Source organism: Cuculus canorus, chromosome 1 (genome assembly GCF_017976375.1).
Source record: "Cuculus canorus isolate bCucCan1 chromosome 1, bCucCan1.pri, whole genome shotgun sequence".
NCBI classification, from domain to species: Eukaryota; Metazoa; Chordata; class Aves; order Cuculiformes; family Cuculidae; genus Cuculus; species Cuculus canorus.
This window is the reverse complement of record NC_071401.1, coordinates 69,574,022-69,599,310: the sequence shown is the minus strand read 5'-3', so window position 1 is coordinate 69,599,310 and position 25,289 is coordinate 69,574,022. Positions and strand designations below refer to the sequence as shown.

Below are 25,289 nucleotides of genomic sequence, written 5' to 3'. Positions count from 1 at the left end.
TAACTGGTGCAGTAATAAACCCAAGCCTTTTGGCAGTCAGCTCCTTCTTTAGGTTTTCTGCCTACAAACCTTACTTTCCTGAAGAAATTTTAGACAAATATGTAGGTAAAATGGGAAATATCTCAACCAATCCATACTTCATTATGTCACGCCACACCCCGAGTCTCCACATACCACACTTTTTCACTATGATCTCCTCATCAGCATGACCCTTTGGTGGCATGTTCAACTACATGCTAACTGTGATAAACACACTTGTTCTTTCAGTACTATGTAAGACTGAACTATGGGCTTCTCTTTGGCTTTCAAAAGAGGCCAGTCCCAGCTACTGGCAGAATCAGGCAGTGAAGGCAATGCCCAGCGCCACCTGACAGCACCAGGGGGTCATTCAACCCTTGCTTTCAGAGGAAGAAACTCCAAGTACATGAGAAAAAAGGGAGCATAGAAAGCTCTTGCTAGCATCCAAGGTGATGGAGGCCAAGGACTGTGATGGATGCAGCATCGTGCACCTGTCCTCCAGTTTTAATACCAGCTGTTAGACAATTTGATCAGTACAGGGTTTTGGAGCAGCCAGAGAGGCTTTCGTTCCTCTGTTTCTGTCTGCCAGTATGGCACACATTCCCTTCTTGGATAAGAGTCACCTGGCTGCACAGCCATCCTGTTCTTTTCCTCCCAGTTCATACAACCTCTATATTTGTATGGACAGGGACAAACCCACAGGCAGTACCTCCAATAGAGAAAAATTAGCTGGATTTAGAAGGTAATAAGAGGCAGCGGGGACCAGGTGAGCAGTATCAGGCCATTTGGGCTCTCCTGTGTCTAGACTGGGATGCACAGGCACAGGAAGATAGTAGGAGGGATTAGAATCTGGAAACACTACATACAGAGTTGAAATCCTTGGTTACTTTCCACAGTTCAAATGAATGATCTAGAGCTTCAAGATGTCACATCACAGTCTCCTTTCAGCAACTTGCATTTAATTCCAGACTCTTCTTATTCACCTCACATTTCTATGTCCACCTCCTAGGTCACCTGTCATCCAGATCTCCCGTGTTTTGACTAACTTCAACGTTCCTCCAGACATCTGTGTGAAAGTGGGGTCTGCAGTGATAAGACAAGGGGCAATGATCATTTTAAACTAAAAAAAGGTAGATTTAGACTAGATACAAGGAAGAGTTTTTTACAGTGAGGTTGACGAAGCAGTGAAAGAGGTTGTTCAAAGAGGTGTAAATCCCCAGTTCCTGGAAACATTCAAAGTTAAGTTGGACAGGGCTTCGAGCAACCTGATCTAGTTGAAGATGTCCCTGCTCATTGTGGGGCATTGGACAAGATGACCTCTAAAGGTCCCTTCCAACCCGAACTATTCTATGATTCTATGACCAAGCAATTTGACAATGTGCTCTTTCACAGGGAATCGTGCACATTCCTATTTGAATGCACCCCTACTGGTACACAGAAGAGGGTGTTTAGTCACCCAAACAGGATATTATCATTTGGGGTTTTTTTGCTTTGCTTCTGAATTCCTACCTTCTCCTGATCAACACAGCCAGGCAAGGGAGCAGGCTGTAAGTGCTCACTGCTCCAGGGAAAGAGCCCTTCACTCAGCTGTTTCACATCATAAACAGTCATTAAACAGGCCTCAATTTACCATCTTTTTGCTATTTATACTGCTATTAGAGCTAGCATCCACTATAGCTTAAGGACATGTTTGCTACAGTGCAACCAGAGAGAAGGAAGGGCCAAATGTTCCAGAGACATGTCCCTACACAAAACCACGATCAACAGTGTACTTGGCTCCTTCTCTATACTCAGACGTCCCCAAGATGAAGATGGAGTTATGGAGCTGAATGGGAGCTCCCTGTTCTTATCAAAATTAGTGGGGTACTGTTTTTCCGAGTTCATGCACCCTTGTGCCCTTCCATGCAAACAGGGATGACAGAGCTGTGCCTTTACCTCAGCAAAAGGTCAGCTTGATGACACCTTCAGAACAGACAGAAAAGCAAAAGCAGGTAGAATCATCAAATCATCGAATCATAGAATAGTTTGGGTTGGAAGGGACTTTAAAGATCATCCATTTCCAACTCCCCTGCCATGGGCAGGGACACATCCCACTAGATCAGGCTGCCCAAGACCTCATCCAACCTGGCCTTGAACATATCCAGGGACAGGGCAGCCACAACTTCCCTGGGCAACCTGTGCCAGTGCCTGACCACTCTCATAGTGAAGAAATTCTTCCTTATGTCTAGTCTAAATCTGGCCCTCTTCAGATAGAACGGATGAGAAATATATTCTACTAGACTGTGCAAACATAGAGATAGAAGTTTAGTTGATGATGACACCAATTTGTGTAAGATGCACAGTTAATGGCAAAAACATTACATAGCTATTTATTATTTTGACTGAGGAGGTTTTGCTAATTTTACTTATCTTTTAGCTGAATCTCCAAGTCAAAACAATTGTTTGGGTTTGGTTTTTTTTACACGGACAGGACACATGTGCGCATCAGCCAATGAAGAGAAGACTGTGGATCAATGAGACAACTTTAAGAAGTCTGACTAAGCCACCAAAATAATCCAGGGTTTTATCATCTCTCCCCGTCTCAAAGAGTCCTAGTCCAAATTCTTGACAGGAGTATGCAAAAGGAAGGACACCCTTGCTCTCAGAAATTCTTCCAATGCTTTTATACTGGATCTTGTGCATGTAATGGACACAACCTCAGGATTTTAGATAGAGCCTGGTGAAAGACTTGCTTTGTCATTTAGAGTAAACAGAGAGAAATAACAGTTTGGATTTTTTTTTTAATTACATAAACATGATATAAGATATAAATTTGTTTGTGTGGTTTCAGGAAATTTTAATTTAACAGTAGAAAATGGAATGTCTTAAGACTTCTACACGCCAAGACTATCACACCAAGACACTGTCCTGTAAAAAGGTTGGAAAGGTCAAGTAGAAAGGAATGGAATGGGACAATGAAGACTAATCCTATCCATGCCAGTGCACGACTTCACTCAGCTATATAAATTAGTATTTCAGTTTGATGGAGCCTTCAGAGAAGGGCAAATTACCAAGAATTTCCTGCAGGGTAGTTGTCATAATACAATCTAGGATTGATTTCTCACCACACCGTAATACGTTCATCTAATCAGACATTTCAGAAGCATCTTAGAGCAGGCCCTTCCTGTCCTCTTTTCTGAAGTAGCCTGGAGCTGCTCCAGCCTCCTTAAGCCCTTTTTTCCTCACATACATGCTTTTAATTTCTGACAGCTTTAGGTATCTATATCGCAACCTGCAGTACCTCCCAGTTATTCCTGAGTGAACATCATGAGTGCCACATATCCTGCTCCCCAAAACTCTTCTATCCCCATTCCTTGCAAAATGCTATCTCACCTAAGCCCTCAAATGCATCTTCCTGATCCTGCACTCCTGACTTGACCACAGTTACCCAACATCTGCCAGCAGCTAGCTGGGCTCTGGCATCCCTCGCTAGACACTCCTTTTCTCATCCCCTTTCTATGGGCTTTTTCTTTCATCTAAACAAGCAAAACTAGGACTGCAACTTATTGGGGTTTCTTGAGCTACTCCTAAGGTGTGCTATATTCCCTCCTACACATACCTAGACAAAAGTGGAGGACTGAACTCAATTTAAGTGTGTGCCCATGTGCTATGCTTGCATAACCTTGGGCTTTCTATTACAAGGATAGTAAGATGTGCAAGTCTTCCACAACACAGCCACAGGACCAGCTGCTGGCCAGAACACCTCATAGCACGCTACCAACCTCTAGGCTACATGATTATGGGGATGGGGAAATACCAATGGAAGTAAGGAAGTAAGGGTGGGACTTGAGACTGAATACAGACATCAGTAATATCAGTAGATACCCTATGATCCTTTTTCTGACACTGTGAAAAAAAAAAAACAGGAACCCCTTAAAGTGTGAATGGAGAGAAATAAACATCTTCCATACTAAAATAGACATCTGAAATAATGCAGACAACTAACTGTTTACAAAAGTCTCTCCCCTGCACTGGGAACAACTCTGAGCCAAGAGACTCAGCTGCAGCCATTACCATCACAGATGAGTAAAATTAGCTGAGGTGAATCCCACCCATCCTGCCTGGTGCACTCCACCACAGCGTATTTTAAATTGCTCACTGGCAGTCTGATGTTTCAGCATAAACATAAATGTACTTCAGGGAATGGTATTTCCGATTAAGCAGATGAAGATTTTAATTTCAGTTTAAATGAAATGACTAGGGAGTTCGCTCTAATTCTGTCCTCTCCTGATAATAATAATGAAAAAAAAAGATAGCATAGTCATAACAATTCTTCAGCATCTACCAGGTAGATGCTGGGACCCATCTGCAGACTTTGGCAAAGACAGAGTCACCAGTTCTGTTCCTGGGGATGCTTAGGGGCTACCTGTCAGGGCACTGCTTCCCTCTGATTTCTGTTCAGTCATCCTGTCTGCTCCATGCACACCTGTGATACCAATTCAAGCTCCCCTAGTTCATCCTTTATAAAATGGGGGGAGAATAAGGGAATCTGGCAGAAATTGTACCAGCCAGCCCCAAGGGAAAGATGGGTCTACCTCTGTGCTCAGTTCAGATCTGAAACTTAAGTCAGACCTTTTATAACCCCTCAAAGTCCAGGCAAATATCTCCCTTGTCCAAGGATGGCCTGGTTCAGGTTCGAGTTTGGTCTTTTAATCAATTCTTCCCTTGCTGTGCGAGTTCCTGTTTCTGTGATGGAGATCTCTGCGGGGCTCTGCCCACTTTTATTAGCAGCAGAATAGACTATTGTCACGCACTCTACATAGGGACTATATTTGGGCAGGTCATAATTGCCCATTTTGAATGTATTAGACCACAGTCTCTTCTGAAGTCCTTCTCTCCCTGTGGGTAACTCCAGCCAAAACAACAGATCTTGGTTCCTTGAAGGACAGCTTTTGAGAAATGGGGCAATGTGCAATCAAAGGAGAGAGACTGGAACTGATAGGTTTGGTGTTAAAACAAGAATCCTGCTGCTATCCTCAGGGAAGAGACCTTCATTTCATATATCCCTATTTTCTCTCACTCTGTCAAAATCTGAATTGATGAAAAGCAGCTGAGAGTCCTTGCTACCACTGCAGTTTTTCATCACTATGCAAGACTAGGCCAATGTGAAGAAATAGTTTTTTTTCTTCCAGCTTCAGGCTGTTTGAAGCTTGAATGTAAAAGAAAAAGCAGTAAGTCTAACACAGGGAAAGGAAATGCGTATTTGTATGGCTTGATAGCTCCTAATTCGTTTCATAATATTTATACAATGCCCAAAAGCATTGCCAGATCCCTCGCTGTAAATATAAATGGATGCATAAATGAAATCTTCCCTTTGAAACATGAACAACGTATTCAAATTGAACAGAAATGTTCCCATCTAGACAGCTGGCTGACTGAAAACTAAGGGTTTGTTTTAAAGCATAGATTCATTGGTCACTCCTTGCTCAGGGCCACGTAAGCAAACCTGCAGCTGGGAAAGGCTGCCTTCTGGCAAAGTCAGTGCTTGACAGTCCACACATTTTTCATAGAATATTTTTTCCCTTAAAATAAACAAGTAAACAAAACCTGGCTTTCTCAATGGAAGTCTTGAAAGCAACATCATATCTTCCAGTCAACCGGTTTTATAACCACTAGCTCTACAGTATAAAATGGTTAGCTGGCTAATGAAGTGCTTCACGTAAGAGTAGACTTTGTGCTAACATGCACCCAGGACATGTGTACGCTTGCACATACAATTTTAATGTTCAGTGCTAATGTAAGAAACGATATTTTCAGCCGAGATAAGTTGGTGTATTCACTATGGAACAAGCAAGCAGTGTGGTTATGCTGCCATCAAGTGGATAGCCACCCTACACGTTGCTGTATTTTAAATGTCTTCCAGAAGTGACAAAAAAACTCTATTTCGCGGCTGCACTCAAAATTCTGCAGTTTCTTAACACCATAGCGACAAATGTCTGCAGTCTCCAGCTGATAAACTATGCCTTTGCAGATAATGGCACAGAGTCAACTGTGAAAACTCATAGGATCTCTGGCTGCCATAATAATAAGGAAAAATCTGTGTACACTCTTCAGATGTATGATCACGTCATATCTAAAATCCCAAATTATATCAGATGCCCAGTAGCTGTAATGGTAGCAAAAGTGCGTTGGAGTTCTTTCAAAAAGATAGTAAGAGCAGGGCTCCAAGAAGACTAGCCCTTGTGATGACACAAAAACACTTTTCAGTATATACAAGCTGATAGAAAATCATCAAAAATTCCCTATGAACTGCTAGCCAAAAGTCCAGTTATGGTCCAAAGGTTTAGCTCTAGTGAACATGCTCTACTTCATACAAGTACTGGAAAGAAAAGGAAAAAAAAGGCAGATTCACAGCTCTTTTCCTGGCATCCTACAGTAAAGTTTATCTGAGCTTCTGTCTTCATAGCCAAATCCCACTGAGTAAAAAACTGCAGCTCACTGAGACATATTTGTTCTCTTACCCTGAAAAGGCTGCTTAAACAACTGTCCCCAGTTGTTTTGTAGAACAAATGAGCTTTATGCTTTTTATAACATTTATTTGTCAGATAAGAAAAACTAAATATCTTTTAAGTCTTTAAGTGAGGCCTGTTGTGACAGGACAAGGAGTAATGGTTTTAAACTAAGGAAGGGTAGATTTAGATGGGATATAAGGAAGAAACTTTTTACAATGAGGGTAGTGAAACGAGTTGCTTAGGGTGGCAGCCCCATCCCTGGAAATATTCAAGAGTGGACAGGGTTCTGAGCAACTTGATCTAGGGGAAGATGTCCCTGCTTCTGCAGGGGTGTGGACTAGATGACCTGTAAAGGTCCTGAACAACCCAAACCATTCTATGTCTCTAAAGGGGAAGAATCAACTTTCATCCTCTACTGACAAAACTATTTACTATACAGATAAGGGAACTACGAAAAGGGAACTATGAAGAATATTTGTTAATGTTTTTTTAATGCTCTTACTGAAAAAAAAAAAAAGGTATTTATTTAACAGCGTAAAAGCCAAGACACGGACAATACTTCCCTCTAGGGGCAGAAACTGAATTTGCAAGATTCAATTCTGCAGTGAATCATTTGTAAACCACATAAGCGAAATAAAACAAATAGGGCCTACCAAACCAAAGACAATTGGAATTATTAAGTTGTTCCTTGCAGAGAACGCTGCTGCCTATAAAATCTGTCTAGAGAGCGTGCTGTGTTCCTACAGTCACGCAGATCATGCAGAAAGGTTTTAATACTGCATGTATATAGAAGCCTGTTTATTAGATTTCCCTAGCAACATATATCCCATCAACCTCTGAGCTAGACAACATATCATCAAATGCAATATGCAAAGAATACATTTTTCTTTATAAGTAAACACATGCATCATGAAATTGTATGTACTGACAAGTGCTAAAGCTGAAAGTTTGCTCAGCTGATCATAGTCAGCATATTTGGAAGTCAAATAAGATGGAAGGTCGGCATCGGCAGGGCCGCTTTCCTCCTCTTCATTCAGGCAGCCAGATGCGAGGTTGCAAAAGCAATTCAGGCATCTCTGTCAATGACAGAGGGTCCAATCCTCCCTGCAAAGATTACTCCCACGTACAGTCTGGGAAGCTCACAGTTCCTCCTTGGAAACGAGGGGAATGCAGAGCTAACAGAGGGTTGTCTCCAAATCCCCAGATCCTGAGGACCAAGTAAGACTCTTAGGAGCTAAAGGAGATAGGGGTCAAGCCCTGGCTAAGACTGAGCACATTCAACCAGTACACCGGCACAGAAAAAAGCAGCTCTCCCGTCAGAAAGCCCAATTCTGCCTATCTTTTCAAGGAAAGCCATGCTAGGTAGTGCTGCTGAGCCGTTACCTTCATCAGGACACGCAAAGGCAGCTGAAGGGGCTGGCTCCACGTCACACCTACCTCTGCATAGGTTGGGATGGGAACTCCAAGCCACCTCGAGGCAGAGCTTTGCTCACACTTCTGAAATGCTCATCACAAAAATAACCTGCCATCCTTAAAGTAGCACAGCTCTATGCACATCACAAAAGCAGTCTCCTGGCTTGTGTTTAAACAGAACAGCATAGACACCCTTTTTTATTTTTATAGTTATTACTTGCAATAGTGGAAGGCAAGCTATTTAAAAAGCTTTGCACTCCATTTCTTACCACATACACCATGGTTAGCAGGAATTTATTTCCACACACATGCACACCCCCACACAATACTCTACCAAAAAAACCTAATTATGTTGCATGTTTTTTAGGTTATAAAAGCAGTCTGTGTCTTTCTGTAGCCTACAAAAACATCAATCCCAAAGAGCTTTCCCCCTGTGAAAAACAGGGGAAAAGGCACTGCGTGGGATGATGAGAAAATCTGTGTAAAAGGCAACTTTTTCTCCAGCTGCAAATGCTGAACAGGGCACTGTGTTTTCCTCAATATACCTATAGCCTATGGAACCTAATGTGACATTACTGTGCCATGGTCACAGAAGAGGCACTGCCACAGACTAGCTCAGGATAGATAGATAGATAGATAGATAGATAGATAGATAGATAGAGTTGAAAACACTCTAAAGAAAATCTGGGAAGCTTCAGGTGCCTTCACATGAAAGTGTAATCCCTTTGAGCCCCAAAAAGTGTTATCCACTGCGCCCTCAGAGTAAATTCATGGCTTGCCCTCCCAACCTGCAGCACCAGGTGGCTGTCAGCTTGGCCACAAAGAGACACCCTTGCAGCTCATCTCCTTCCTTCCTTTACTGGAGGCTGCCTGCAGAAAACCCAGGCACATCAGTACCTAATTTCAGGCTTTCATCTCTTTTTCAAGTGTTGTCTGTATGACTACACTCCTGGAGAAAATTCTGTTCAAGATAGACAGCAGTCTTAATTACTACAGGCTAATTACCTTCAACGAGCAAATTGCAGTACACCGATGTGGGATTTGGCCTGAGAAGAATTTCAGACAATCCTCTAACATCACCAATACTGTATCTTTTATCTAGGTTATGCAATGACGAGGCTTGGCAGTATCCTCTAATCAGATGAGGAGCATGACCCTGAAGATCTGAGACAGCAAGCTGTGTCTCTGCCAATATCATATGCCAGCTTTGTTTTCAGGAAAGTACTCACTAAAGCAGCTCCACAGTGCTGCTATCTTATTTCATTTATCCCTACGATGATTTGCATTGTAGCACTACTAGTGAAATTGAAAAAAAAAAATAATAGAAATTCCAAGGGTTCAAGATGTACTGCCCCAGAACAAGATTTCAGTTTCTGGCCTTGGAGACAGTTCTGCAATCGGCATTGCAGCTGCAAATACAAACAATAGGAGAGAACAGATCTTCATAAAAAAAGCTGGACTGAATCATCAAATCTCTTGAGAATATGCCTTCCATTTAATCGAAGGAAATATTTAAGCACTAGCAGTATTCAGAAGCTACAAATTAATTGGTACTTGTAGGCAGCGACTATGTTTTCCATTTTTCTCAGCATTCACATAAATATGTGTGAAAGATTGGTTGCCTGGCTCTCTTATGAGTGGGACAAGTGAGGCTCCCCAAAAGCATTTGCAGAGCTGGATAGGAAATAGCATCTGAAGAAACCAATCCTGGTTATTACCTCATGGTATAGAGCAGAGTGCCGTCATCCTCCAGGCGCAGAAGTTTGTTTGGGGTTGTCATGTTGTGAGCAATAGACTTCTTGCCATTATGGAAAAAAGTGTCTGGGGTCCAAATCTTGCTGGCAAGCAGATTGTTGAGAGGGAGACGTTGCATAGGTCCTTTGAAACGCAGCCTCTCATCTTTCCAGCTTTGTCGGAAAAAAACGTCAATCGTATATTCCTGGCACAAAGAAACAGTCAAGGTATTGCAGGATCTGAATAGAAGTGATGGTTCCAAAAATTACTTTGGCAAAGTAAATACAATGGAGTTGGGAGCCACAAGCTCAAACTTACCATTTCTGTGTCTGACACAGGACCAAAACTGGTAACATAGATGTCTGTTTTCACCTGAGTAATTCTCTCTGTAATAAATACAGGCTCTGCATTAGTAATTGCTTTAAGATGCAAATACATGCTTGTGATGCATTTCTCTATTTACAATTTCTGAATCACTCAAAAATCTGCAAAATCCTGAAATTAAGATGTTTGTGAAGGAATTTCATCCCTTATCAAATTTCTTCCTAATATCTGATCTAAATCCTCTTTCAGCTTAAAAATGTTAGCCCTTTTTCTATCACTACACTCCCTAATAAAGAGCCCTTCCCAACTTTTCTGCAGGCTTTCTTTAAGTTCTGTAAGGCTGCTATAGGGTATCTCCAGAGCCTTCTCTTCTCTAGGTTGAACAACCCCAACTCTCTCAGCCTGTGCTTGTATGAGAGGTGCTCCAGACCCCTGATGATCTTCATGGCCCTCCTCTGGACCTACTTGAGCGTAGAATCATAGAACAGTTTGGGTTGGAAGGGACCTTAAAGGTCATCTAGTTCCAACACCCCTGCCATGGACAGGGACACGTCCCACTAGAACAGGGAGACAGGGACTAGAACAGGTCCATGTCTTTCTTATGCTGGAGGGCCCAGAGCTGAACACAGTACTCACAAGCACGGAGGGGCAGAATCACATCCCTCAGCCTGCTGTCTACAATTCTTTTGATGTGGCTCAGGTATGACCGTCTTTCTGGTCTGCCAGCGCACATTGCTGGCTCACATTGGATATCTACTATAGGATGTAATGACTGTATCTCAGAAGAACCTATTCCCCTCTGCTGGCATCAGTGATCTGACCAATTTCAGACATTTAGATTATAGATCTTGAAAGTTAGGGGAAATTAATTCTGCCCTTAAGTCTCTAAATCTTCCGGGCATCTTTTCAAATCCAGGACTAATTTAATTTAAGGGCAAAAATTTCAGAAGTTCGTTACATAAGACATGAGCATCGAGCCCTATTTTCAAGTATCTCTGTGTAAAGTGAGAGGAGAAGTAGAGAAAGGGATGAAAGCAATGTGTTGGTCTCACAAGAGGAAGGGGTGGGGGTAGCCAGACTAAAAAAGGGCCAGGAAGAAACAGAACAGATGGCTTACACATGAGGAGAAGATGAGAGAAATCTGGGGGATAGAAATCTGAAGGAGGGCTCAACAAGGTTAGGACGGCAAGCAACTATTCACATGTTATTGTTTTAAAATAGCTGCTGTAAAGGTTATCAAAATGACATGTCAATACGGATTTGCTGTAGCTGCCTGAAAATAGATGGTTTGGGGATCTGTTTTTAACAGAGATTTTTGTCACTGGCATGATTTTCTACATGCTGACCAGTGAGGGAACCTTGCAGCAACCTCCTACCACCCTGTCTCACTTACCTTAGGGAGCACCAGAAAGAAAAGCAACAGAAAAAATGCATCACACATGCTCTCCTAACCCAACCTCATATGACCTCAATGAATATAAGAAGATGACTTTCAGTGACCTTTGTATTGTGCCCCATTTGCCAGGCGACAAATCTAATTTTTGGTCTTTGTTTAGCTAAGGAACTTCCTTGTCAATGCCCATGCAGAGAGGTGGTACCCATTTGGGAGGGAATCATGTAGACAATGGTCCCGCATAAGATGGGACAGACCACAGCAAACTCATTATCCTACCTCCCAGTCCTGGGCGCAGCCGGTTGTCATAGCCATCCAGCAGACCATCCAAGATCCTGGTGAATATAGTGATGTTATCATTTGCAGCCTCTTTTCCTGACGCTGTCGGTGTTTGCGAGAACCTTTTTTATGCAAACAAAAAGAAACATGTCAAAAGTCATGCTGACCTCAAGAGGCTTCAGCCTCAAGGGAACTTTGTGATGGAGTCTCCAAGACTCCTCTTCTGCTGCTCCAGCTGAGCTGCATGGGGAGCTGCAGCGATTTCATTACTGCTATAAGCAACCATAAACAGCTCTCCCTGGAGGAGGAGGACCCAAGGAAGGACCCATGCCATGGAGGTATAGCCCTGTAACACTGAATCAGGGGATGCCTTAGCCCACTGACCTTCTTGCCATAATGCACAGGGAGATCCCCATCTCCTGTGCTTCCCTGCCCCACCTCAACCCCACCACCTCCCCCACACTGGCATGTCTCCATCCTCTGCTGGGAGTAAGGTCGGCTCACAGTGCCAGCAAAAACTGTTAGTGTTTTTAACCTGGGTTAGCTCTTCAGTCGTTGGGAACTGCATCACCTGGCAGGGAAGCTGTGTGAGCAGCATAGGTTTGCCTAGGGACACTCCTTCAAGTCTGCCTGAAGGTACCCTTTAATCCTTACATGCCAAACTGCTTCTAATTTCCACAGTTTATATAATTTATTGCCAGAACAAAGGATGAACTCTAACTTTATTTGAGAATAACAAACTCCCATTGCATTCAAAAATCTCATCCTAGATCACTGAGGCATCTGAAAAAAAAACATACTGCAGTACAGAAAGTAAAGTTCTTCATTTCTCCTCTCTCTTTTGTATAAATTACTCCTTCCTTGTAGTAAGCAAATAACAGGAATGTGTAGCGGTCCTCATCCCACATCTTTCGGGTCACATTTGGTTTTATTCCAAATTCTTTTTTAATTTCAGCATTTTAACCATGGCTCAGACCTAGAAAGCTGCTCTCAACTCATGGCACAACTATAACCTGCGTTTTCATTTAAAGATGCTTAGGGAGAATCCCCAGCCTACTACTGACTTTGCTTACCTAAAGTACAGACACTTAAGTTCATCCACAAGCATGCTTCACCTGCAGTAAGCAATGAACATCTCTTAAGACAAGAAGTCTCTTCACACTCAGTGTTTATTCAAGTTTCAGTCTTTGATGAAATTGTCAACAAATGCTCTAGATGTGACAGGGTACATCACACCACTAGGAACAACCCGAACTTGATGTGAGCCAGTCACCCAGAGATAAAAAAAAATAAATTCCATGTTTATTTACTACTAGTCTCTAGGGAAATAAATCAGTGAATAAACAAAAAAACCTCAAAGCATCCCTCTGATCAGCTTGCCTTGCAGAATGCTTGTAACATACGCATTAGGCTTACCTAACAGAACAGATTTATACAAAGAAAGATAAGGGACTTCAACCTGGTTTTACCTGCACAACATCTACGCTAATGGGACTTTGCTGACTCCTGTATAATGGGTCTGGAAGTTTTAGTGACACAACACCTGGCTCAGGACAAGCTGCTGGTGGCCACATAGCCCCTCACAGGCAAAGGGACTCCCAGTACTATGCCTGTTCCCTTTACAGCTTGTGTGCTTCAGCTGGAAAAGGAAAGAATTGAAAAGACTTCTAGGAAAGAGAAGTGAGGCTGTGCAATGGGAACATGGGTCCAGTTTCCAGGAGTGCCAAAGCACATGCAAACAAATCCCTGGCTGAGGACATTCTTTGCAGCCAGAGTGACATCAGCACTGCTGTGACACTCAACAAGCTCAGCACTGGAAAGCCCAAGGCCACCAAGGAGCTCCACTTCCCTGCAGGCGGAGGCATAGCCACAAATCTTGGCCATTTTTCAGGTCATCATCTCTCCGTAGTCAAAAGACCAAAATAATTCTGTTTTCTTTTCTATGACCACAACATCTAGTGAGTGACCGAGGCAGACAACATTGTGGACATGCTTGACTATAATGAAAGATAGTTAATCCAGCAGACGAAAACTGATTACAGAAACATTAGACATCCTTCCACACTGGATCATGCAAGACAAACAACTAAATATTTCTTTGTCAACTGTAATCAAAGCAAAGGGATTCACCATGTAAAGGCTAATATCTACAAGCAACAGCCTAACAAATACAAACAGGAGAGAGAAATTACAGAGGTTGTTCATATGCAGCAACTATAACTAACGCTTCAGTAAAATCCTAGAAAACTATTTTAAGCTCTTCTCATTTATTTTAGCTTCTTTTTTTCATAAGAAAGAGACAGGCATCATGCTTTCTGCCTGCTTCACCATATCAACGTCGGAATCCTTTTTCATTTTCCAGTGCAACTGACAGAGAAGCGGAGAGATCAAACTTCATTTTATTCCTACAAGTTTCATGAGAAGCAGTGACTAGACAAGGGGAGAGCAATCTAAATTAGTGCCTCATTAACTAAAAATGTGAGGTCAGCAGTCATCTATTCCCTCTGGCTTGCTGGCTGAGCCAGTCAGCACTCATGTAGCTCAGGAACAGCCTCAGCAAAACCAGCCCACCTCCTCTCTGCTAATTAAGAGATATGGAGGAGACTTGTGGGGTGATTAGGAAAGATCCTGGGAGAAAAGGACCACAGAGGTAAAATGTAGGTGTTGCAATGGGAGATTGGAACAACAGAAGCCAAATGTAGAGCCAGGATTACTGCAAAGGTACGGTGCTGCGAGCACAGGATACAGAGGTTCACTAGTTTCTCTGCTCTTGAAAAAGCTTGTTATTTTTAGTGCTTACGGCTGAATTCAAAGCCAATTGAACTCAGAGGGAAGGTTTCCATTGAACTATTTTTGTGAGGATGGGACAAAATATACTTAGTTCTCATAACCACTCCTCTGAATCTAACTGGAGTAATTGATGCTGCTCCTATATCAGCTAAATACATCTTTCTCAAGAGTAGTATGCACACATCAAGTAACAAAATATTTTTATATCTCCACCAGAAGAACTAATTAATACACAAAAAAGATGGAGAAACAACTAGGGTGAAGACTCATAGAGAGCCTGCACTTCATCTGCAAAACTGCAATCCAATTTAGATTTGGCAGATCACTTCACCCAAAAAAGAAGGCATCTGATGCTGAATTTCGGCAAAATGTCAGTATTATGTGAAGTTGCATTTGTAGATGGATTATTGTTTGTCATGAAATGCAAATGTTGCTTTTCTTTCACAGAAAGGTTAGTGTTTAATTCCTATTTTTGAGATTGCTGGTGAAATACACTTTTTGGAGTAAGTGGTGAGGTTGTCTGTGATGACATAAGAACTTTAAACTGTACTTGTAAAGTTATATGCATATGTGAGATATTATAGTTCTATGAATAGAGTGAAAACACATAATACCCTAAAGTAATTACTTCCAAAGAGCTAAACATTAGGTTTTATCAACATATTAGCAGGTAAGCACGTTATTGCCTCCCTGCAACCGAAAATGTTTTCGTAGCAGACAGTTTCAGTTATGGATAAAAATAAACCTAGAAAGGAACCGTGGGAAATGCTAAGAAAATTCAAAGATAATTACACTTAAAGCTTGAACATAAACTAAACCAACCAGGAATCCTCCTCATTACATTTATTTAATATTGCAATTTCAGGATGACTGAAAAAATCAAAAGCCACAGAAAAGGCCCATCAGTGTAAAACGTAATAACTCTCTAAAGATGCTAAGCTACCTCTGCTGATGAGTTCATCACTTACCATTTTGAACATCACTGTCATTTTTGCCATCTAGTCAAAATCATCACAGGTACTCTTCATAGCTTAGTTGTGATGAGAGGAAAACACATGGTAGATAGTTCATGATTTTTCAAAACTTTAAAAATATAAAAAAAGCTAAGAGACACTCGAGAGTATTTTGCTACTGAAATTTGAATTTTTGTTTCTCTCTCAACTGAGAGTAGTGTTTCCAATAACTTGTTTTAAAAGGATTGGAATTACACCAGAACTTCAGAAAAAATAACAGTTTGTGGAAAAAGACAGTGGAGAACACACTTGCACACTTTTGGATGCTGCCAGCTGGCCAGCCATCAAAGGAAATACATTTATGTCCCTAAGTTAGCTTCTTGCCATCCCTTTCTTGCTGATTCTTGAGACTTAAAAATGCTGATATTTTGTGAATTTGTGCAATGACAATTCTTTCACATTGGATTAGGACAGGGGAGAGGGCTGAATAAAATGACGTAACTTTAATGGTCTTTGCAGATCTTTAAAGAATAATTTAATTCTTTTATTTAGCAAGAGCAGTATTTTACTACCTTCAGGAACTGAGTAATTTGTGAGCAGTGCAATGAAAGCCTGTTTTTCATAGGGCAATGTCTTATCATCCTCAGCCCCTTGCACCTTAACATCCCTTCTAATATCCCGAATTTTGCCCAGGGTCAAAAAACACCTCCCAGTACATGTGTGCCAGAGCCAGTCCTGCACCAAGCATGTGGTGGATGGCCTGCACGTACCCGTCTGTTATTTGGCCAGCCAGCAGGCCAAGTGAAACAGAGATGTTGAATCCATAGCTTTCTGTTCAGCAGGGGGACTGACTGATGTCTGCCTGCCTCCTCCAAGCACTACTAGTTACCTATTAATTTTCCAATTATTAAAATTGCCTAATGGGTTCAAAATCTATCTGGAGACATGAAGAAGGAAAGGAAAACAGATTTCAAAAATAAATGGACAAGCATGATTGCATAAGGATATGATAATTCTTACAAAATTAATTTTCAAAATAGGAGGAAGAACACCCTAGCATCTGCAAGTACTTGTGAAGTGATAACCTAGCAGAACTAACTGCTTAGGGATGCAGAGACTAACTTGAAATAACAGCCGGAAGGAGACATATGTTTAGCCTAAATAGCAGGATTATGGTCTTAGTGATAAGAGCTGTGAGCTAGCGGAGAAGTATGTGAAACTACAGACACACCATGGACTGAATTCTTACAGTGAACAGAGAAGTCTCATGTTAGCTACATCTACTTGAGATCTTCTGTTTTCCATGTTTCTGCTAGCATAAATATTATTTGCAGATGGCAAGTGGACTGTGGTTACACCAACAGCATCCATCCCCATTGGTTTCGGCTCTTGGACTTATGTCTGAAATTGCACACCTAAAATGCAAAAGCACGGGGACTGCGCGTCACCAGCATGTCCCCAGAAACGTCCCCTGGGACACTCAGGGGCTTGCAAAAAAAGTTGAGAACGTAGTAAGATTGGCCAACATGTGGCTGACCACGTGCTACCTCATCTCAGGTCTCAGTGCAGGCAGTCACCCATCACACCAAAACTTGTAGGGCTACCACTCTGTGGGGTCCCCAAGAGCCCACAAGGAATCAGACTCGTTTCATCTGAAAACAGTTTTCACAGTTATATTTGACTTCTAATTATTCTCTAGCTCTGCTTTTACTGTTTACTTTCACGACAACTGTGGACCATCTTGAAAGCCTTCAATAAAACACCTTAACTCATTAGAGCATAATACAACTCAAGGCTAAATTCAAGCAGCCTTGAAAATGCCTTAACTTGTGCTGGACCGTTTCTGCAGCAGATTCATAGAACTGTTAAACCAACAATGGTGAGAGGAGATTCACATGCTTTTCTTGTGTTATCTATACATTTGATTTTTAATTTGGTGATTTTTCCTTAAGTAGCTTCTACCAGCTATGCTTACAGTTCCTCTCTACCGCCTGTGGATGTGCATAACTCTTGATAGTCATTCCACATTTATGTTAAACATTAATCACAGACTTTGGCTGAGATTTCCAAAGTAGCCTAGGAGACTGAGCTACATAATTCCTGTTTATTTTATCCAGCATCATGCATCAAAATCCCCCAAGGTGGCTTTGGCTATATCGGCAAAAAGTGTATTTATGATTTAGTATAAATATTAAATTACTATGGAGAATTGTGGACAAATCTCTGCCTTCATTTGTAATGTCCTACTGCACTTTGCTTTTTAATTTGTGCTCATTTGACCAATCACTTTTACCTACCACATTGCAAAACGCACTGCGATGTTAACGGTGCAGACCAAACATGGATGAAGCTAATAAAGAAGAGCAGAGTAGCAACAGCCGGTATTATCAGTATTAGATTCCTGCAATTAATATACCAGCCTACATGTAAATGGTACTGTTCAATCCTGAAGAGTCAGTCCCAAAGCACTTAGCAAATTACACTCTGAAACTGCTTCTGTCTCTGAAAGAGAAGCACTGGGGCATCCTTTGTCTTTTGAGCAGGGTCAAAATTCAGCCCTAAGGCAGCATATGAATGGTGCAGCGAATTGGAGCTGCTTATCTCTGCAGGCCCGGACTAAAATTACTAGATCAGAAATAGGGGGCGGAGGGGGGGGAAGTTGCGTGATGATCTCATTTTAGTGCACAGAAGCTTTTTGAGTAACTCGCAGAAAACAAGTGTCCTGGTTTCCCCTAACTGTCCTGTTCTGATTATCTGGCAGGTTACAGGTCACGCTGGTTCCTACCTGGGACTTGGATTCAGTATTTGCTTTGAAGTCCAGGACAGTTACACCCTTTCTTTTTTCTTTTTTTTTTTTTCAGCCTTACCTACCTGTTCTGTTAGAGTAGTAACACACTTAAAAGACCCTACACCAAACAGGTCATCATCAGCTATTACAATGTGCTGCCTTCTCCAGGAATGACAGACAATCAGGAAGGATTTAAGGTTATAGTCCTCTCGATTTTCTCGATGTGGCAATCTTCGTCAAATTACAACCATATCAAGACAAGTCTAAAAGCAGTCCCAATTATCTATTCTCTCTTCAGTTCTGTCACAGTGTCCAGGGAAGAGTTTTGCCTCAGTGAAAGCAGGACCAAGCTTTCCCAAGGTGAATAAATTGGTGTGCAAATCTTCGCATCCTTTGTAGTGTGCAGTCCTAAAACTGTTCATATAGGCCACTGTGTTCACAAGCTTCCACCTGCCTACACAGGACACATGCTGAAGACAGGGCCAAGTTTTGCTTACAGCATAGACAGTCATCACTCAAGGTTTGGTCTTTCTCCTAGTTCCAATCTGGAGAAAAACACTTTGCTTGAAATCAGAAACTGATTTGCATCTCCATTTTGTATCTTCTTATAGCAAGGAACTGACGAGTGTGCTTGTGAATCAGCACGTTGGGAGGATTCTTTTTTTTTTTTTTTCTGGTGAAATCATAAATAATTGTTCTCCTCCACAAAGAAGAACCAACCTACGTTTCCACAGCACTGCAAAATGTTTTTTCTAGACTCTATTGCATAGCCTGATTTTGGAAAGTTCTTAAGATCTCTGGGTTTAGGGAAGGAAAAACCACATAAAAATAGGGGTTTTCCATTCGTTTGTTTGGGTTTTGTTCCCTAAGAGTTATAGCAGGAGTATTTCTTCAATACAGTTTTCTGAATATCACTGTCAGGTAAACATCCAAAGCAAAAATAAGGAAACAGGAAAGCCCTCACATTGCTATATGCTTTAGGGAAACACAATTTCTAAATATTCTAGCAAGTTTCAAACTCAGCCATCCTTCTGAGCAGTCACGATCTCAGCTTACTCACTAGGAATGCCTGCACCAGCTAGCAGCACGCACTGAGTCCTCTGCTGTAGTCTTGCACTACTGTCTATAGCCTGCACCTGCCAGGTGAGAGGGAAGATGCAAGCCCCCCTCATCAGAGCCCCAGGGGCACGGAGCACTGCACCCCCGCAGCTGTACTGCATCCCCTCAGCTCTACTACACTCTACTACAGAGCATTCTGCATCTGTAGGCCTGGTCTGAGCACCTTGTACCCCCCCAAGCCTTCCCACAATAGCATTAAGGGCATAAAGAACAGATACGAGACAGTAAATTTGAGCAGGAAAGCAAATCGTCCCCCTTTCCCCCGACACCAGCACGTTAAGATGAAATGCAATGCCCGCTTGTTTTGTTCTGCAGCTCTACACTACGTGGAGCGAAGGGTTTTGATTTCCTTAAAAAACCCACAGCAAAAATTCAAATTAAATTGGCAAACTCACCCGAAGTGGCTGGCTAAACTCATGGAAACACAGAAGAGGAAGAAGTTTTTGATCATGATAAAGTCAGAGACCATCCCATTGTCCATTCCAGAGGAGAGGAGGAACGCAGGTGGTCGCTTTGGTAAAGGTGCAGCTGCTCACTTTGTTCTTACGCTGCAACAATAGGGAAAAAAAAAAAAAAAAGATAAATTATGACACAGGCAAACAGTGGGATACCAGAGTTCAGCTAGCACCGCATCTTCTCCTATCTGTGGTTTTCACAAACTTATCTAGCCTTACGCAAACATCAGCTGTTTATGTAAAATTGTATATCTTCAAGGACGTGTTTTATCTTCTGCTGACAGCCCACTGCAAAACATGAAAAATTCTTAGCGGCCCAGTTTTCCCTTATGTTTGTCCGTGACGTAAGAAACAGTCACCATTCTCCAAATACCAGTTTCAACCCTTTACCTATTTCAACAACTTCCACACGCCTGCAAACCCAGAGCTGTATGCAGCCTCCGCATCCTTTCCTTCCATAGCAGTTTTTGCCCATTAAATACCCGGCTTCCCTTTCCAAAATCCCAGTTGAAATGCCAAGAAACACCTTCTGCTTCTTGGAATTCACACTGCTGATGCACGGCTTAGCAAAAAGAGGGTGGGATGGAGAGGGAGGGGAAAGTAAAAAGTGACCTTCCTCGCAAAGACACATAAACCTCACGCTAGCACCAAGAATGGCAGTACTGTAGTTCCTCCAGCGCCTGCCGCTTTTCGGATACCTGCCTCAGCGACCACATCACCAATTTCAGCATCGTTCACTAATGTTTTTCCTCCGTGACCTATAAAAAAAACCAACAACAAACAAACAAACCCCAAAACCCCCACCCCAAACTCAACAACACCCCCCCAAAAAAGACCCCAACACCCTAAAAACACACCTGGAGGGGAGCTGCTTGGATTTTCCACCTGAACCCTGTGCCCCCCCCCCCCCCCCGCACGACATCACTCATCAACTTACTCTCCCCACGACCCCGCCGGCGCAGCAAGGCGAAAAGCCCCGAACCCCAGTCCGCTCCCCGGGAGCTCCCCGAGCCCGTCCAAGCGCCGCAGGTCCCGCTTATCCCGCACATCCCGGGCGCTGCGGGGCTGCCTCTCCCCATCCCGCTTCCCTCCGCCCCGGGGAGCCGCGCACCTCTCCTCGGAAGGCTCCACCTGCCCTTTCCCTCCTTCCCTTCCCATCCTCGCGCTGCCCCCGGGCTCGCTCCCAGCCCGCCCGGCAAAGTTTCATGTGCGCGGCGCTGCGCGCAGCATCACCCGCACCGGGTTGTGGGGGTGTGGGGTGCGGGCAGGGCTCCCCGCTGCCCTCCGCCGGGTGCTTACCGGGTGCCGTGGTGGGAGGGGGGAGGACGAGGTGCGAGGGGTGGCGCGGGGCGGGGGGGGCGGTGTTCGGCCGAAAGTTGCGGAGCGGCAGCGGGAGCGGCGGCGCTTCCCTCCCCGCCGCTGGCAGGCGCGGCCCCGCCGCAGCACCGCCCCCGCGCCGGCACCGCGGGAGGGAGAGCGGGATCCTGCGGAGCCCCCTTCGAGTGGGGCAGCCGCGGTGGGAAGAGACCTGGAACCGTGGGGCAGGGACAGTCCCGACAGCGGGTGAGGCTTCCGGGTGCTCACACTCCTTGCACACAGATATGTACGCGTACACACACATACACACCCGTGCATCCATAGATCTGTATCTATATTCCTCTTCTGGAGGTATTCAAGGCCAGGTTGGATGGGGACTCGGAGTAGCCTGGTCTAGTGGGAGGTGTCCTTGCCCATGGCAGGGGTTTGGAACTGGATGGTCTTCAAAGCCCCTTCCAACCCAAACCACCCTATGATTCTGCACCAAATGGACCTGATCTAATCCATTACAGAATCATAGAATCACCAGGTTGGAAAAGACCTCTTGGATCATCAGGTCCAACCATTCCTATATGCCACTAAACCATGTACCTGAGCATCTCATCTCCCCGTCTTTTAAATACCACCAGAGATGGGGACCCACCACCTCCCTGGGCAGCCTCTGCCAGTGTCCAATGACCCTTTCTGTAAAAGAATTTTTTCTGATATCCAGTCTGAACCTCCCCTGGCAGAGCTTGAGGCCATTCCCTCTTGTCCTGTCCCCTGTCACTTGGGAGAAGAGGCCAGCTCCCTCCTCTCCACAACCTCCTTTCAGGTAGTTGTAGAGAGCAATAAGGTCTCCATTATAGCTCTTTAGTGCTGAAGCAAGGAGTTGTACCGGCAACATTAGCTCTTCTTTGTGTGTCCTCATTATTTAGACATCCATCGTTTGTATTGGTATTAAAAATTTCAGGAGATGGGTGATAACTTCGATGTTTTCTTGTGACTGTATGTAGTGTTGTTCCAGAAAAAAAAAAAGCTTCACAGCCACAAGATAGGGAGCGCTGCACTTGCTACATGTTCGTGTCACATATATTATATACCGCTTGCAGGTGTGAAGGGATTGGTGCATTTTAAACCATCCAAAAGATGGAGTGAGTGTTGTATAGTCCCAGTTCCTGTGGATTCCTTGGTATGCATGCAACATTTTGTAACATGGATGTTACATCTTATAGATATGATTTAAATATATACTCCCGCGGCCATGCTTTGAAATAATACTCCAAACTCAGTTATTAAATTAACAGATCTAATGAGACAATGCCCGTCTTTCAGGCAACATTATGGACCAATGGAGCATTTACCTCTTTCCTATATCCATGAAAAGCCCAGTGAAATTAATCCCTCCACTGAAAATGATACTGATTCTATACTCATTGCCATAGAGGGTGCTGCTATACCTGTGCCTAATTCATGGTCTGCACGGTTTGAATTGAAAACCGGTCCTTATGGATTTACATTTTCATGTTTTTGGTTATATGTGGTGCTTAGCTAGTTCAGATTTTCCGGCAATGGTTTATGATCTCAAACGCAGAGCCAATAACATACGTTGTTCCTTAGTGACTTCAATAAATATGAAGTTGTGAATGAATGTTGCCATCAGAATAGCTTTCCCGGTGCTTAAAAATATCCGAGCAAAGTAGTATGAAGTGCCAGCAGTTTCTCGTGATAATGTTCTTGCCTAGGAGCGTTTAAATCAGATTTTTTTTTTTTACAGCTCTTTGATTTCTAGTATGAACTATTTATACTTATTTATATATAGGTGATTTTGTAAAAATACGTGATCTTTAAATAATTTTACAAAAGCGAGTTGTAGGAATAGTGGCCTAGACTTTCCGTGTGAGCAGGTGGGAGCTGTGAGCTCTGGTGAGGAGAACCGAGGCTTCACCCCCCTGTCTCGCTGCATTTTGTCTGCAAAGCCATACGCTGCAGCTCCACGAAATCAAAGGCAGAAAGGGTTTACGACGCGGGGAACGAAATAGCGAGAAGATGTTAAAGAAAAGCTTGAAGAAAAAGGGAAAACTAAAGGGAAATAAGCCTTATACAGCGAAACAGCGAGCTGATAAACCCTGGCGTCCCGCAGATAAGCCGCGCTCGCCATGTAAAGCCGCGCCCGAGCCCCTCCTGGTCCTTCGCGCGTGTCCCGGTGGCGCCGCGTGGGCTGCAGTGCGCGCTGCGGCCGGCAGGGGGCAGCCCAGCACCGCCCACGGTGCCGGACCGCGGCTCCCCGGTCCCAGAGGGGTCGGGGCGGGGGGTGGGAACCCGGTGGGCAAATTGCCGAGGAGGATGCTCGGCACCTTAAGTATAGGGAAATAAAGCTGGTGGGAGGAAAAGGTGTCTGGGGCATGGCTGGTGGCGGTTATACCCGCAAGGAAGAGCAGCTGAGGGATCCGAACGGCAGCGTCGGTTTTTTAGGTTTTTTCTTTTTCCTGTTTCCAATAGCCTTGTCTGGATGGTAACAGTGTAATACGGATCTGGTTCTGTTCGACAGCTAATTATAGCCAGTGACGCAATAGGGCTGAAACGCGTTGTTTCCAATGCAAGGCATTAACTCCTGGGCAAAGGTGCTTTCTTCAGGGCTTGTCAAACATTAATGGAGCAGGTTTTTGAGTTGGATCCCTGCAGGGTGGTGGTTTTGACCTGTGGTGGCTGCGTTATTACAAGCAACAGAGAGATCTTTGCTTTGAAAGCAACAGTACTGTACATGTCCTCCGCTGTGCGTTTTTTAAGGCACTCCCCTGTGATTCTTACTTACCTGACTTATATTCTTTAGCCTCCTTCTTCGGTTTTAAAGGATGTGTTGAATTTAGTATGTTGAACAATTGCTTTTTATTGTGGGTAAGGAAATGTTTTGTTTGTTTGCTTGATGATATTCTGTGCTGGTGCTTAGCAAAAGCTGACATCGCTTACCAGAAGTCAGTTTGTATTTGCAAGAAGTTTTGCGTTGTCTCTCTCTGACATATCTCCTCCCTGCACCATTAAGTAATGTTGCCTGTTTGCTAAGATAAATGAATTTGAGCTAGATCATCCTCTACACTGAGCTTATGTAACAGGGAGGCAGTGGATGTCCCATCCCTGGAAACATCCAAGGTTAGGGGCTCTAAGCAACCTCATGTAGTCAAAGATGTCCCAGCTCCTGCAGGGGGGTTGGACTAGATGACCTGTAAAGGTCACTTCTAACCCAAACCATTCTATGATTCTATGTTTCTATGAATAGTTCAGACAAACCGTGCTGTGTTTTTTGTTTTTTTCCCATGGCACTCATGAGTACTTACACACTTGGGAGCTCACTGGGAAGTGTGCATGAAGTCCTAACACTGCAACACTAAGTGTTGGAAAATGTCCTTTTTCTGCAGCAGTCAAAGACATCTCTGTCATCATCTAAGCCATTCCTTTTTCTCCCAGCAGGACAATGGAAAGTTCTGTGGAGCATGATGTGCTGTGGGTTCTTACCCAAGCAGTAGACTCTTCAGAGGCCTTCTGCCAAAGATTTCACTCAGACATTTAAGTGGAGAGAATTGCCTGTTTCTTAAATTCTTCTCTTTGGCTTCCTAGATAAGACTCCACAAAAGGTAGTGCTTGGGACGGTGATTTTGGTGATACAAATCCTTTTCCAATAGAGAGCAGTCTGGATCCGTCAGTCATTGCATGAATCTCTAAACACTAGCTAACTTCAGCTTCAGCACAGAGACTGAATCTGAACTAAAAGTGAAAGTCTAATTTCCACTCCCTTCTCTGGCATTATTTGTGGACATGACAGTCAAGAGACTTCTGCTCAGTCCTGACGAGACACATCTGGAGTGCTGAGTCCATTTTTGGGCTCCCCAGTCTCTTCTCCCCATGAGAAGAGATACGGACATACTGGAGGATGTCTAGCAAAGGGCCAAGAAGATCATTAAAGGACTGGAACATCTCTCCTATGAGGAGAGACTGAGAGAACTGCAACTGTTCAGCATGGAGAAGACTCAGAGGAGATCTCATAAACACCTGATGAGGGGGCAGTGGAGAAGAGAGAGCCAGGCTTTGCCGGCAGTGACCAGTGAGAGGACAAGGGGCAGTGGCCACAAATTAAAAAAACATGACATTCTATCTGAACACAAGAAACAAAGTTTTTGCTTGGAGGGTGGTCAAACATATGAAAAGATTGCTCAGATAAGTTGTGAAGTCCTCGTCTGT

General features: G+C 43.5%; 2 protein-coding genes across 9 annotated transcripts in view; one reads left to right on the top strand and one right to left on the bottom strand.

The window, feature by feature from the left end:
* The window catches only part of GABRA5 (gamma-aminobutyric acid type A receptor subunit alpha5), a 56,896-nt gene extending 35,702 nt beyond the window's left edge, over positions 1-21,194 (bottom strand). Inside the window, exons 1-6 of one of the 8 annotated variants that reach the window (XM_054076982.1) lie at positions 21,057-21,168; positions 20,456-20,515; positions 19,698-19,850; positions 11,653-11,774; positions 9,975-10,042; positions 9,641-9,861 (exon numbers count right to left, since the gene is read on the bottom strand). In XM_054076982.1, coding sequence (XP_053932957.1) covers positions 9,641-9,861; positions 9,975-10,042; positions 11,653-11,774; positions 19,698-19,783 — 497 coding nt within the window. In that variant the 5' untranslated portion in view covers positions 19,784-19,850; positions 20,456-20,515; positions 21,057-21,168. Of the gene's footprint in view, positions 1-9,640; positions 9,862-9,974; positions 10,043-11,652; positions 11,775-19,697; positions 19,851-20,147; positions 20,285-20,455; positions 20,516-20,694; positions 20,717-20,868; positions 21,020-21,056 lie in introns of those variants that run through there. The other 7 variants (XM_054076963.1, XM_054076989.1, XM_054076972.1 and 4 more) reach the window with 7 other exon arrangements.
* GABRB3 (gamma-aminobutyric acid type A receptor subunit beta3) overlaps positions 1-25,289 on the top strand; it is a 190,373-nt gene that overhangs the window by 27,329 nt on the left and 137,755 nt on the right. The window lies entirely within an intron of this gene.